This window comes from Onychostruthus taczanowskii, unplaced genomic scaffold (genome assembly GCF_017590055.1).
Source record: "Onychostruthus taczanowskii isolate IOZ18803 unplaced genomic scaffold, ASM1759005v1 scaffold81, whole genome shotgun sequence".
NCBI lineage: Eukaryota > Metazoa > Chordata > Aves > Passeriformes > Passeridae > Onychostruthus > Onychostruthus taczanowskii.
The window spans coordinates 523,653-538,166 of record NW_024506002.1 but is presented as its reverse complement, the minus strand read 5'-3'; the positions used below and the strand labels follow the sequence as shown (position 1 = coordinate 538,166).

General features: G+C 51.8%; 2 protein-coding genes across 2 annotated transcripts in view; one reads left to right on the top strand and one right to left on the bottom strand.

The window, feature by feature from the left end:
• Window positions 1-417: 417 nt before the first annotated feature.
• MARS2 (methionyl-tRNA synthetase 2, mitochondrial) lies at window positions 418-4,396 on the bottom strand. The gene is made up of 5 exons (XM_041424312.1): window positions 4,342-4,396; window positions 3,982-4,241; window positions 3,796-3,940; window positions 3,311-3,645; window positions 418-1,645 (listed from the first exon to the last, which is right to left on the bottom strand). Exons 1-5 carry the CDS (start codon window positions 4,394-4,396, stop codon window positions 446-448), a joined length of 1,995 nt encoding a protein of 664 aa, XP_041280246.1. The 3' UTR covers window positions 418-445.
• Window positions 3,938-14,514, top strand: part of AIFM1 (apoptosis inducing factor mitochondria associated 1) — a 15,481-nt gene continuing 4,904 nt past the window's right edge. Inside the window, exons 1-13 of the mRNA XM_041424249.1 lie at window positions 3,938-3,951; window positions 5,028-5,170; window positions 7,801-7,894; window positions 8,490-8,519; window positions 8,943-9,055; window positions 9,154-9,284; window positions 9,850-9,940; window positions 10,652-10,736; window positions 11,460-11,536; window positions 11,918-12,026; window positions 12,666-12,773; window positions 13,587-13,675; window positions 13,756-13,896. Coding sequence (XP_041280183.1) covers window positions 5,138-5,170; window positions 7,801-7,894; window positions 8,490-8,519; window positions 8,943-9,055; window positions 9,154-9,284; window positions 9,850-9,940; window positions 10,652-10,736; window positions 11,460-11,536; window positions 11,918-12,026; window positions 12,666-12,773; window positions 13,587-13,675; window positions 13,756-13,896 — 1,101 coding nt within the window. The 5' untranslated portion in view covers window positions 3,938-3,951; window positions 5,028-5,137. The remainder of the gene's footprint in view (window positions 3,952-5,027; window positions 5,171-7,800; window positions 7,895-8,489; window positions 8,520-8,942; window positions 9,056-9,153; window positions 9,285-9,849; window positions 9,941-10,651; window positions 10,737-11,459; window positions 11,537-11,917; window positions 12,027-12,665; window positions 12,774-13,586; window positions 13,676-13,755; window positions 13,897-14,514) is intronic.

The following is a 14,514-nucleotide window of genomic DNA, read 5'->3' as shown; positions in this document are numbered from 1 at the left end:
CTTTCCCATTCTGGCAATGTCTGCAGGTCCTGCACTGCTCAGAGACACTGTCTGACGATGGCACCATCCTGTCCTAGGAATAAAGAGCAGCCACACAGGACTGTCCCCACTGAGGCTCACTCAGACTAGTTTTGGCACACAAAGGGAGCTCGGTTGAGAGACCCAATGTGCACCACAGCCCCACAGAACCATTTCTGACCACCCCCAGCGACTTCTGACCTGGCCAAAAACCTGTGGACCAAAAGTGAGATGAGGACATTGCAGAGCGACCCTTCATCCATCTCCCTCTGCAAGGACACAACACCAAGGAGGCCCAGGACCAAGCCCATCTCTCCTCAGGGGTTGCTTGATCCTCCCTGCTCAGGCCAGTTTCCCACCCTTCCACACCACCATGGAAGGAAAGTGCTTTTAGCAATGTTTTCTAGGAATTCCTGGAAGATTTTATTCACAGAAGCTGTTTGCCAGGGACATGAGCTTCTTGCTTTCTCTTCATAGTTTCCAACTTGCCCAGCCTCTGGAACAAGATGCCAGTGTCAGGTCCGAGCTGCCTCCCCTCAAAGGGACATGGTTTTCCATCATAGCGTGCCAGGAATGTCAGACCAGAGAGACCCCTCTCTCCTGGCCCGACAGCCAGCCGGGACAGCAGCTTGTCTGCCGTGAGTGGGACCACAGGCTGCAGGAGCGTCCCGTACACGCGCAGGCACTCCAGCGTGACGTGAAGGATGGTGTCCAGCCAGAGCTGCTCTGCAGCATCCCTTCGGTCAAGTTTCCAAGGCCTGTGCCTCTGGAAGAAGCCATTGGTCTGCCTCACACACTGGGCAATGCATTCCAAAGCCTTGTAGATCTGGAAGCCTTCGAAATAACTGTCCACCTGCGCGGGCAGCGAGGCCACTGCTGCCACAAGCTTGTAGTCCTCAGCACACGCCCTGCCTGTGCCTCTTGCCTCTCTGGAATCCAGGACCTTTGGGAAGAAGGGCTCTGAGAAGCGTGGGTAGGTGTTGCTGGGGTTAATGCTGGGGGCTGTTGAGCGATTCAGCAGCCCCCCGAGCGCATCTGCCAACTCTGAATTCACCAGCTTCACCACCTTCTCATCATAGTAGTCACAATCCCTCTCCGGGACGCCCTGCCGCAGCAGGAAGTACCGGAACCCGTCCACGCCGTACCGCCCCATGCACACGCTGGGGTCCACCACATTGCCCAGGCTCTTGGACATCTTCTGGCCCCGCACAGTCCAGTGGGAGTGCACCAGGATGCGCTCAGGGGGCTCCAGCCCTGCTGCCAGCAGCAGCGCTGGCCAGTACAGCGCATGGAACTTGAGGATGTCCTTGCCCACAACGTGGTGCACGGCCGGCCACCATGCGCCATGGCTCTCAGGATACCCCACCACGCTCAGGTAGTTCACCAGGGCATCCACCCAGACGTAGATGGTCTGCGTGGGGTCACTGGGCACGGGGATGCCCCACTGCAGCCGGTTTCGCTCACGGGACACCGACAAATCTGGCAAGTCCTCGTCCAGCCAGCGGAGCACGCACTGGTAGAAAGGGTCAGGAAAAATGGCACGTGGGTTGTCCCGAAGCCAGTTCTGCAAGGGATTCCGAAATGCTGAAAGCCTGAACATGTAATTCTCCTCCTTGGTCCAGTGTACCTGGGACAGCAGGAGAGGAAAGGATTATGGCCCCAAGAACAGGCTGACAATTTGCACACACCATTCTCAGCAGGGGGGTGTTGCACACTCCCGTGTCTGGGTGTCCTCTCATGCCATGGGAAGCTGTCAGCACCTTTCCATGACTAGTGGCAACCTTCTTACCCAAGACACTGCCTCCTTGAGATCCCCAGGAACACATCTGAGGACTCACGCACCTGGGATGGTTCAGCATCCTGCTTCTAAAAACACTTGTAACCTTGGGAAGGAACACCTTTCCACCTGCCAGGCTGAAGTGACATCAGAAAGAGTTAGGGAGATGAGAATACACCTTCTTAACAACATAGTTTTGCAATAATAGTGGAAAATCATGAAAAGACAAAATGAAACTAATTCCTGCCCTGCTGCCACTCCCGGTGCCTGCCTTTGCTCTCCTGGGGCCATGCTCCTCTTTCTCCTCAGTTTATGCTTTAATGCATCTAAGTCACTAACTTTGTTTGCTTACAGCACTGACAGCACTTCTCCCCCACAGTTAAATCCATTAAATGACACATTTAGCTAAACCAGTGAAAACGTGGTGGGTGGATGTGGTACGAGTGAGCTGTGTAAGGCACTCAGGGATCCATGGCTGGGTCAGCAATCTTGCAGCGCACAAGGAAGACCTGAAGAACATCACCAAAGACAAGCTGTACATCCTCAGCCCCAAGCTCCATTGGATGCCACAACCCACTCACTCACCAGAAGTCTGGGGTTTATGGCATGTGCAAACTCGTCCTTTTCCTTCACTAAATTCCCAAGGAACAAACTGGTCAACTGCCTCTTTCAAGTTGGAAATAAACGCCCCCCCATTCCTTCTCACCACACTGCAAGAGCTTCTCTGCCCCATGCACACTCCTGTTTCCTTGGACAATTCAACACACAGGTGAGGCCAGGAACTGTTCTCAGGGTATTCTTGACTTTAAAGTCTGCTGATTTTTTTAAGTCTAAAGAATGATTACTTTGCCTGGAAACTTATCTTTTCCCCAGTTATCTTAGGTGCTTTCTCAAGAGTTACTATTTGCCAATATTTGCCTTTTCTGTGTGGACCAAGGCTCCCACATCCCAGCCTCATACAAATAGCACAGCATAACAGGTGCTGAGCTCTGAGCACGATTATCTGTAGTTGCTGGATTAAATTATGTAACTCCACACCTTCTAAGAAAACAGTGGCAGAGAGATGCTTGGGAAGGAACCACACTCCTGGGCATGCCCATTCTGGCTCAGCAGAGGCAGGTGATGTTACAGTGCTTTAGGCAGGGCCAAAACCCATTTAAGAGATGGGTGAGTGTCCAGAGGCCAAACTAAACTGTCTCACAAAACAGGTCTGAAAGTCAGAGCCCCTCAGTGAAATACACCCTTATCCTGCTGTTCAGCTTCTGTCATCACTCCTGTAGAACACCATTCCCAGGCCAACAGCCTGTGGACTCAGAAGGGGCTGAATCCTTCCCGTTGCACATAGCTGCAATGTGCACCTGCCAGGTGGGTCTGCCAGCTCTCTGACACTCCACTGAAATACAGGTGAGTCTCAGCCAACAAAAATTAATAAATGGCTACGGGAAGCATTAAACACCCCAAATGTGGCCGGAGCAGAGCGGCAGGTGAGCGCGCAGTGCTCCTGCAGCCTGTTACCTCGTGGCCGGTCTCCAAGGACACCTTGCAGGGGCGGCCCTGGGCGTCCGTGCCCTCGGCCAGCTGGCTCTCGGGCAGGAAGCTCTCCTCGGGTGTGCAGTACCAGCCCTCGTAGGAGCCCTTGTAGAGCACCCCTCCATCGCGGAGGGCACCCCAGAAGTGCCTCACGGCTCGCTGGTGCCGGGGCTCGCTGGTGCGCGTGAAGTCGGTGTAGGCGACGCTGGCCTGGGTCAGGGCCCGGCGGAAGAGCCCCGAGACCCGCTCGCAGAGCTCCGCCGGCGACGTGCCCGCCGCGGCCGCGGCCTGCTGGATCTTCAGCCCGTGCTCGTCCGTCCCTGAAAGGGAGAGAGGCCGCAGGGCCGTGGGGAGAGGCCGGAGCCCACAGCCCCGCGGGGACACAGGGGTCTGGGGACACGGGGAGGGGAGTCAGCCCCGGCAGAACGGGTCATCCCGGGGGAGGGGTTCGGACCGGGAGTCTCGCTGACCCGTGCAGAGCCGAGCCGGGCCGGCGGCGCGCAGGCGGCGGTGGCGGAGCAGCGCGTCGGCCAGCAGGGCCGAGTAGAGGTGCCCGATGTGCGGCGGCCCGTTCGCGTAGAAGATGGGGGTGGACAGCAGCAGGCGGCGGCCACGCGCCCACGCGGGTCAGTGCCGGGACCGGGGCCGGGGAGCACCGGGCGCGATTCTCGCCGCTGCGGCACGCGGCCCGGGGCCGGCACAGGCCCGGGGCCGATCGCGGCCGTCAGCCCGGTTTGCGGAGGGCACCGGGCCGGGCGGTCATCCCGCGGGATCGGTGCGGGCACGGCCGTGCCCGGGGCGCTGCGGGAGGGGGCGCGGGCGGCGGAGGTGCGGATGCTTCGGGAACGGGTTTGGGACAGCGTGAGTGACCCGGAGCTGGCTGGGACTTTGGTCTCTTTTCGGGTGCTGCGGTTCGCTGCGGTTTTTGCCACAAATAAGTGCCCTCAGGCAGCGGTGAGGCGGGTTTTGCTCTCACCGGGCGGGGACAGGTGGAGACGGGGATTGAGAGCCCGAACCTCTCCCCGGAGCGTCGGCCGTGCTGGGAGCAGCGCTCGGGGCCGTCCCCTCCATCGCTCCATTCAGGCACGAACGGGCCGGCAGCAGGCTGTGATTTGGTGCTGGAGAAATAAAACGCAGTGCAGCGGCTCAGCCACGGGTGCTCCTCGCCCGGCTGGCTCGGCGGGAGATGCCTGCACCTGGATGTGCTCATTTCCACCGGAGAGGCCCTTTTTGCCAGTAAAACCCCGTTACTTGCTCGTGGTTTATCCCGGTGGAATGAGCTGTGTGAGCAGTGGGAGTTTGGTGCCGGTGTCACCATCCCTGCTGCCCACCCTGCCTGGCTCCTGCTTTTGCTGGAGCCGGGTGCCTCCTTGGACAGAAGAGGCCTGGAGAAGGTGTTGGAACCACCAATACACATCTCTGTGATCGGCCAGCCCAGAGCTGCAGGCGGCTGCCTAGAGATGCTCCTGCTATCAGTTAGTTCAGTTACCCCTTGATCTTACAGGTAATTTGGTCTCCACAGCTGCCCAGCGCACACTGTTGTGGCTCAGGATAATGCCCCGCAGTTGCTCAGATGTGGGGCTGGGTTTTCCAAACAAGGAATTTGTTTGAGTTCAGAACTGACTTAGTCTCTAAATTTACAGACTTACCTTTGTATTGACAGTGTTTTTGTGTTGTTTCTCCAATAAATTGTGTCCCTTAGGCACGTTGTTGCGGCGCTGGAATGTGCCCCTAGACCTGCAGCTGAGCAGACAAGTGGCTAGCACAGGCGTGCCTGGGCAAAAGGGCAGTAATTCGGTTTTTGTCCTTATTATGGGCTTGTCCGCCTTAGGAGCAGGTGCCTATGTAAGTAGAAAGGTGGTTCCTGGGAAGAAGCTGCAGTCCATCTCTCCTGTCGAGCATTTGCTGGATTCTAGCTCTCTTAACTCAGCTTTTGATTTCTGTAGCTTTATCTCTGTTTCCTCCTTCAGCAAACTCCAAGGGGAGCAAAATGCAAAGTAACTTCTTATGATTACTTCGGTTTTAACTGTAATTTCAGTTACCTTTTAGGTTTCTTTACCTTAAAGGCACTTTTGGGTTTTTTTGTTATGACCAGCCACAGCTCTGTCTGTTGTCTTGTATGGGACAAACAATTCCTTGCCAAATCTCACTTCAGAACATTTGTTTAACTTGTGTAAGTATACCAAATTAACCCCCAGCTGCAGAGTATTTATGTTCTACTTAAAAAAGGATAATGGTTTGCAGCCTCACTGAAAGAATAAATGACATTCCCAGAGAGCTGGAGAGTTTCAGCATTGCCTGGGAGTGGATAGATCCCAAGTTTACACCACACAAATCTTTCTTTCCAAGCTCTTTCTCTAGGAGTATCATATTCACTAAAAGTTCCAAATCCCAGTTTTCTCCAAAGGAAGCTCCTGGGAAAGAGGAAAAAAATTCAAAACAGTGCATGAAAGAAAAATATTTTCCTATTTCCTTTAAATATAATTATTTCCTGTGGCCTGCTGCCCATTATTTTATGGGGTTTTTTTTTTTGGCAGACAAGGTAGCTGAAATTACAAAGCACATTCTGCTTTTCCCCATACCTGATTAATCAAGAATCCTTCCTAATATTCAGCTCTTTCCCTCTTCTCTTCCGTTGCCTGTCTTCCCCTGCAGTTTTGCAATGCCATCAGCTAAGATGCCCTTCTAGATCCCTGACGTCTTCAGGTGTTCCTGGCAAAGCTGGCAGCAACCTCTTGTTATACTTAATAGTGGGAGGAACAGTCACTGGGACAGGAGTTTATGTAAGATGCTTCACTAAAGGTGTTTGTGGGGTGGGAGGGCGGAGGGTGGGCATCTGTCTGTACCTCCCACCCTGCAGCCCCTCACTTCCAGCCCTCTTTGTGCTCCCTGGCCTCAGGTACTTCATTTTCAAGGGACATTGCCAAATAATTTAAGGTTACAAATTGAATATTCTCATATGGTGCAGTTCTTAGTGGAGAAACCTGCCTTAAAATGAACCTTTCCACATTAAGTAAATCTAAACTCAAACTGACAATCTTTGTTTGTGACTATGTAAAGGCACAAATTATTAATTAGTGCACTTCTCATGATATCAGTAATGCTGGCATGCAGAAAAGGAAATACCTGAATATAAGTGTGCTCAAGGGAAGGAAGGAAAACTTGTGCATCTTGGTGATTTCCTCACGGAAAAGCACTGAAATGTCATCCCATGTCCTGGCAAAGTATAGTTCTGCTTCTAACTAGAAAGAACTTGACATTGTCCCATTGGAAATATTTATCCTCAAGGCCTGGTCTGATGTTTTGCCTGTGCATAATAATGTTTTTTCCTGAAGGATCAGATTTAATTTGCTGTATGCTGCCCTTTGGACTCACTTAAAACCTTCCTGATTCTGCTTGTAAAAGCAGAGGTGGTTTGTTAACCTTGGCTTTTCTGTCTTTGAGCAAAAGGTTTTAAAATACCTTTATCTTAATTATTCCAAACACTGACAAGTTCTTGTTTTCTAATATTTCTGGCATTTCTCCAGTTCCCTGGACAGGCTTTTGTCTTGTGCTCTTTTTTTGTGCCTGGCATTAAATTCCTCCAGTCTTGTGTAAAACTATTTGCTATAAAACACCAACTTGTGAGGATTGGCAAATGAAATTTGATGTCATGCACATGATAGAGATTATTAGCAAGGCTGGGTTTTGCTGCAAAGAAAGGTTTGCTTCCCTTTAATTTTTTTACCCTTCGGGAAAAATACTGGACTGTGACCTGCTCCCAGCACTCCCAGTGTCTTCTGCTCCTGTTCAGGAGAACCCAGTTTTTCTTGTACGTTAACATGATGTAAGAGATGTTCCCTCCTTGTCTGTACCAGTAAATTGTACATGCAGGCTCTGCTTATCCTGTATCCCGAGTTTCACAGTCAAATGAACAGGTCAGCATTCAGCTGGAAGAGATTCCACATCCAAGGGCCAGTGCCTGGGACAGCCCTGCTCCCGTGGCTCAAGGCCCTGCTAATGTCAGGGCTATCCTGCCACCACCATGCCTAGAGAAAGCCAGTCAGGTTGTTGGCTCTGCCCAGCTGCTCTGGGCTTTGGAAGGTGGGAGATGCTTTTTCTATGGATTTGTCTTCCCTTTCTGTAGTCTTGTGTTGTGTCGTGGCCCAGCTTGCATGTCATCTTGGGGCTGGTTTGGCTGCATTTCCTTCACTGGAGCTGTCCCCTTAGAACAGGTGTGCAGCCAAACACCTGCAGGAAGGTTCATTGCTTCTAGGAAGCAGCCAGACATCCAAGGCTCACCACACCTGCTGGAGCAGGTCATTTTCTGAGCACTTTCTCAAGGGGCACCTTGTCTAGGGAGGTGTATTTTGCCCCACATGTTGTCACTGGCTTTTCCAGCATGTAGGGTGGACAAAAGCCTGTCAGGGTCAGCAGCAGGATGGTGCCTTGGTGTTGTAAGGTGTACTAGGTAAATATCTCCTGTGTGTCTGCAGGCGTACAAAACAATACAGGAGAGCAAGGAGCGATACGCCAGCCGGCTCGCCAGGCTAACCAGGCAATCCCAAGACCACGAGTCCTCTGCCTCAGGTGGGTACCAGCCTGCCAGGTCAGGGGTTGGCTCTGTTCTTCATGAGCCTGAGGCCTCTGAAACAAACAGAATAGAGCCTCTCTGGAATCACAGATGTGCCTTTGTAGGATTGCACCTCTCAGTGTGTGCCATTGTTTCAAATTTCCATTCAAGGCCAGGTAGGACGGAGCTTGGAAGCAACCTGGTTTAGTGGAAGGTGTCCCTGCCCATGGCAGGAAGGTGGAACTGGATGAGCTTTGACGTGTCTCCCAGCCCAACCCTTTCTGGGATTATGTTGTTCTATGACTTCCCAGCACAGAAGACAGTGCTGGCTCCATGACCCAGAAGAGGCTGTTTTACAGACCATCCTGAGGATGAAGTAGGATGTCTCCTGGGGCTGATTTCTGTCATTTACCTCTCTGTGGTAAAAAGAGAAAAAAGTGAGCCCTACTTCTGGCTTTTACCTTTGCATAGTCTGGCAAGGACAGTGATTCCACAGAGCCTCCTTCCCTGGCTGGTGGAGAGCCTGTTCATCCTGGAGTGAGCCCTGAACTGCAGCTCTCAAACTACAGCCTGTGCTTCGCTGATTTCAGCCATGTCTTTCTTCCCTTTCAGGTGAAGGTGCTGCTCCTCAGGGCACAGCAGGTGAGTTCTGGTGCCAATACTTAACTGCCCACGGATTAACTGCATGTTTTTCAGCAACAGTACTTGCCTGTGGGAGGAGGTGCCTTCTGCAGCCAACTCAAAAGTTGTCTCCTTGAACAAAATTACCAAAAAATGTGCCTTGGCCTTTTGGGGAACTTCCCTTTCTTATAAACTGCTCACTGGTTGGCCAGTGCAGACTTTCGGGCTTGCTTAGAAAAACCAGTTTGTTGAAATCTGACTGATTCCTGCAGGGAGAGCTTTGGGGGAAGTAGCAGCAGGGTTCTTGGGAAGGGTACTGGGACAGAAGGAGGACAATTTTCAAAGGAAGTCTGGGTGTGGAAGGCCCCTGGTGACATACTCTACGCCCTGGGGCTGGGCCATGTGCCTGTATTTGCAGTAAGTTGTCCCATCTGTCACCTGCAGCTCCGGGCACTCATCCCAAGGTCCCATCCCACGTCCCTTTCCTGCTCATTGGGGGAGGAACTGCTGCTTTCGCTGCTGCCAGATCCATCCGGGCCCGCGACCCCGGCGCACGGGTAAGAGCTGTCCTGCTGTCCTGCTGTCCTGCTCCACTCTGTGTGCGCCGCCATTTGCTGCTCTCGCTGCAGCTGATGTGTTTCCTGGCCAATTAAAGGTGCTGATTGTGTCTGAAGATCCTGCCCTGCCCTACATGCGTCCACCGCTTTCCAAAGAACTGTGGTTTTCCGATGATCCCAACGTGACAGAGACGTTGCGCTTCAAGCAGTGGAACGGCAAGGAGAGGAGGTACATGGCACTGCGGGTGACAGGGCACAGGAAGTGGTTAGTGACAAGGTGACAATGACCAAACTGTTCTTGGGAGAGAACCACCAGCCAGTGGAGCAGTGAGGGCAGGGAAGGGTGTGTTGGTGCTAGCAGAGGTTGAGGAATTTTGCTTCCCACCAGAGCTCGCTCAGCACTTGATACCTCTTGAGCTTTGCTGTGATTCCCTTTAGATATGTCCCTCTATGGGCAGGAATCCTGGGAAATAAGTTAATAAAGGTGAAGCTCCACAGGTTAGAGCAGAGGTCCAGGGACATGGGATCACACTTGATTTTTGTGACTTGTGTGATTAAGCCTTACTTGGTGGTTGGGCTTTATGATCTTTTCCAACCTGACCGATTCCATGCTTCTGTGATCCAAACCCTAGAACTTAACAGTGTGAAGACCCTAATTCTTAAAAGTAGATAAATAATTGTGGAGCTTGTTATGAATGCACAGAGCTGTCTTTGTCTCATTGGAGTTGCTGAACAGCTGGATTTCTGGTATCCCAGAGCAAGGGGAACCTGTTTGATAATGGAGCTTTTCTCAGTATCTATTTCCAGCCGCCATCCTTCTACGTGCCTGTCGAGGACCTGCCTTCTGTGGAAAATGGTGGGGTGGCAGTCCTGCCTGGCAAGAAGGTAGGTGCAGCACTGACTGTTGTTCCTCTTCCTGAACAGAACCTGTGCTCTAAGCTGGTACTGAACCACTGGAGTTGGAGGGGGAGTTGGCTCAGAAGGGGAATTCGGATAAGTTTCGGAAAAATGTGATGGAGCAGAGATTATACTAATCTGAAGTGAAGTTTGAAAGTGGGAGAAGCCAATAGAAATAGGAGCGAGCTGAGGGAAGATGATGAGGAAGAGAGAAGGATACGTTTGGAGTCTGGACATGGGACAAAAATATGTATCTTAGATATAGGGTGTGACAAGTGGGAACTGGGCTGTGTGGGCTGGAAGGTGAGGTGAGGAGAGCACAGAGATCAAGGTAGTGGGTGATAAGGTGAGCAGGAGCACTGTGCTGAAGCAGCAGGAAGGTGGAAAAATTTATGGTGAACCTTCTAAAATATTTATATCCTTGGTTGTTTGTATGTTGCTGTGATAAATGTCTGTGATTCCTCTTCCTGCTGAGATGTGCTGTGTCTGAGCCCATTTCACACTCAGACCTTGGGAAGAGCAACCTGAGTTATGGTGACTCCCAAAGAAGTTGTCTCAATTCCCACTTCCAGTCCCTCAGTTCCCAACTCCTGCCCCCAGCCTAAACCTAAAGGTGGGAGAATGTTAATTCCAAGTTTGTAACTCTGCTCAGTTGTCCATGAAGTGAAGAGCTTGAGCTCAGCTGGGTTCATCTTGCAGGTTGTGCACATGGATGTCAGAGGGAACACAGTGAAGCTGAGTGATGGGACCCAGATATCCTACGACAAATGTCTCATTGCTACTGGTAAGTGCTGTGTTTTTTTCTCTTGTTCCTGGTCTTGTGCCAGGCTTTTTATTTCAGTGACATTTAGCTAGAGATAAATTCTCTAGAGTACCTCCCCTGTGAAGTCAAGCTGGGAGAGCCGGGGGAGTCCAGCCTGGAAAAGAGAAGGCTTTTGGAAGATCTTTGAGCCTGCCAGTGCCTAAAGGGGCTCCGAGAGAGCTGGAGAGGGAATTTGGACAAGGGTCTGGAGTTACAGGACAATGGGGAATGCCAGAGGGCAGGGTTAGGTGGGATACTGGGTGGATACAGTAGACAGAAAAAATGTCCTGCCCCTGGATTCCTGGGAAGTGCCCAAGGCCAGGCTGCACAGGGCTTGGAGCAACCTGGGATAGTGGAAGGTGTCCCTGCCCATGGCAGGGGCTGGAATGGATCAGCTTTAAGGTTCTTTCCAACCCAAACTGTTCCATGATTCTTTGGTTCTATTTGAGAAGAAGTCGCTGCAGTGTCAAACATGATGTTGAGCAGTCACATGAAGGACAGTTGTGCAGACAGCCGTGCTACGTTTTTCACCTGCCTTGCATGGTCAGATTTTCTGGGACATTCAGGCAGCAACAGAGACACTGGGATATTTCCATACTGGAACAGTTTGGGAATCACAACTGAGATCTGAGAGAGCTTTGCACTGTCTGGATATCCAGTGCCATGGCTGTGGTGTCACTAGTCTCCTCTCCTTGTGCTGTGCAGGGGGATCCCCAAGGAACCTGCCTGCCATCGAAAGAGCAGGAAAGGATGTGCAGAAAAGGCTGACCCTGTTCCGAAAGGTAACCTCCAGGAGCTGCCAGCCCCAGTGAGGCTGAATAAATCAGAGCTATTTACCACTCTTTTCAGTTTTTAAACTCTTCTGCTTTGAGTTGGGATGGTCGTGCCTTGGCTCATATGCTTCCCTCAGATGATGCCCAGGAACCCATTGCCTGCTTATTCTTTTTCCCAGGCCCAGGGTAGTGTCTACTCAACCACTCACCTGCTTGCCTCAGCCTGAGAGCTGTAACAGTATGTGGGATTGTGGGGTTTAGGTATTTTTTTAAATTTTCCATCCTGTGTGACTTTGCTGCACCTTCCAAAGTGAATAAAAGCCATTGAATATGACCAATGCTGCCATTCCTGTTAGAGGGGATTGGAAGTGGGGGTAAATGTTCTTTCAGATCGAGGACTTCCGAAGGCTGGAGAAGATTTCCAGGGAAGTCAAGTCCATCACAATTATTGGTGGTGGTTTCCTTGGCAGCGAGTTGGCCTGCGCTCTGGGAAGGAGAGGTGAGCATGTCCCCAGCTGTGACGGGCACTGAGTGGCAGCAGCCTCATATTAGAAACTTCTTTTCAGTCCCCAACTGCTCAGTTTTTGCACAGACTCTGTGTTTGCCTAAAGGAAACAACACATGAGTGTTTTGTTGCCTGTGTGGCCAAGGTTTTCCCAGTCTCGCCCTCATTAGCAGCCTCTGACCACAGAGGTGCGAGCTCTGCGGGCCAGTGCGAGCTGCAAAGTCATCCCATCCTCTGGAAAGTTACACTTGTTCTCTGTGCTCAATGCCACCCTCAAACTAAGATTTTGGGGTTGGAACTGGATGATTTTTAAGGTCTCTTGCAACCCAAAGCAGTCCATAAATCTGTGATTTCAAAGAGGTGGTGAGCAGCTGGATTCTGTCAGTGTGTGCGTAGGGCCTTTATGGTAATTTTTTAAGTTTTTTGCCAAAATACCGAGTGTTTTCCCTAAAAGTCTGTTATCTAGACTTTGCAGGTATATGTGAAACAGTAGTCAGTCACTTTGTGACTCCTTGGGAGTCAGAACTCCCAGATTTGGAAACTTCTGTCAAGCTCCTAGTGTAAAGTAAAGTGTGTGTGTGTTCCAGCATCTGCTGCTGCTCTTCATCTTGCTGCTCTATGCTTCCCTTCCAGCACAAACCCAAGGTCTGGAGGTGATCCAGCTGTTTCCAGAGAATGGCAACATGGGCAAAGTCCTGCCCGAATACCTGAGCAACTGGACCACGGAGAAAGTCAGAAGAGGTGAAGCTGCTGAGCGGGTTTGGACTGGTTGCTACCAGGCAGCTGCTTCTGGAGACATCCAGCTCCTTTCTGTCCCTGGAGCCTTGGGAGGGCTGGGCCCTGCAAAGTGGCCTGGGTGCAGCACAGCAGAAGTTGCAGTTCAGGCAGCTTGGGCAGCACAAAGCTGCCGTGAATCCTGGGCTTCTTGGCAGTTCCTCTGGGGAGGCTGAGCAAGCAGGCTTGCTGATGTCAGTGAGGCTTTCCTTCCCTGTGGCTGTTTCCCTGGAATGATCTCTGTGTCTATGCACACACCTGGGTCAGGCCAGGTGCTGTTCAGCTGATAAAGTCAGTAAGATCCAAGACACCTTTTTCCATTTGATGCATTAAGTGCAAAATAATCCTGTGCATTGGGAAGTGGAGAGGGAGTGAGGGAGGAGGAATGTCATTGGGGTGTGGATTGCAGGGTCTGATAACCCACAGGTCTGAGTTACTTTCTTTTTTGGAAGCTGCCTTGTTGGACCTCTGGGTCTGGCTGTGGCACAGCAACAGGTAATTGAGTGTCCTTAGTTCCTGAACACCTGTTTTAGGGAATTCTTTTGGATGTGGCCTTGTCATCACATGAGATGTACTTTGGATTGTCTTTTAAGCAGCTTTCAGACGTTTTATCTGTGTTTCTCCTCGTGCTTCCTCCAGAGCTGCTCTAGCACATGCAGCAAAGCTCGGGTGGGCTCTGTCTTGGTTCCTCACCCAACATCTGTCTGCACCAACCACCTGCTGCAGGTGGGATGTGCCCAGTCCTGAGCAGGCAGTGAGGTGTCCTGTGCTCATTTCCAGAGGGGGTCAATGTCCTGCCTAATGCTGTGGTCAAATCCGTCTCTGTCTCCGGCAACCGGCTGGTGATTAAACTGAAGGACGGCCGGAAGGTAAATGCGAAAGCAGGGAGAGGGTCACGTTTGGAGGAGCACACAGGGAATTAACATCCTAAATGTGCATTCCCAAACAGGTGGAGACAGATCACATCGTGGCTGCAGTGGGACTGGAGCCCAATGTGGAACTGGCCAAGTCAGCAGGGCTGGAGGTGGACTCGGACTTTGGGGGGTTCCGGGTGAACGCAGAGCTGCAGGCACGCTCCAACATCTGGGTGGTGAGTGTGGGCACAGCCTCCCACAACATCTGGGTGGTGAGTGTGGGCACAGCTTCCCGGTGCTGCTGCTGCTGTAGTGGGACACAGCGTGACAGAGGTGAAGGGGGTGAAGAGGAGCGAGTAAGGAGAGCAGTTGTAGCGCAGGCCCGGAGCCTGGTCAGGCGCTGCAGCCACCTCGTTGCCGTGGTAACCACGGCAACTTTGGAATATTTATGCTGTGTAAGAGGAGTTGGGGTAACCTAAAGATAGCCTGGATCACTTGCTTGCATAAGAGTTCCTTGGTGGGCGTTGATACTTTGATTCCTCTGGAAAACGTACCTCATGCTGTATTATTTTTCCAAAGTTCGGGGGAAAATGCTGAGAAACTGGGATTTGTGTAGTCCAGGGAGTGGGATGAGGTAGTGGTGGTGTTTGGGGTTTGTCAGAAGAACTCGGTTCCTTGTTCCATTTGTTCTCTTCCCGATGTTTTTTGTTCGGGCACTGGTGGAAGCTTTCCCTGTCGCGGTGCTCACGGGGTGGTTCTCTCCAAGGCAGGGGATGCTGCCTGCTTTTATGACATCAAACTGGGCCGGGGCACAGCCTCCCACAACATCTGGGTGGTGAGAGAGCTGCAGGCAC

Excerpts from the sequence above, each read along its gene's own strand:
- MARS2 (XM_041424312.1), bottom strand. The coding sequence starts at position 4,396 with ATGGAGGGGACGGCCCCGAGCGCTGCTCCCAGCACGGCCGACGCTCCG. Across the intron at positions 4,242-4,341 it reads GGCCGACGCTCCGGGGAGAG|CGAACCGCAGCACCCGAAAA; the intron begins GTTCGGGCTCTC and ends CAAAAACCGCAG. Across the intron at positions 3,941-3,981 it reads AGCGGCGAGAATCGCGCCCG|CGTGGCCGCCGCCTGCTGCT; the intron begins GTGCTCCCCGGC and ends CCCGCGTGGGCG.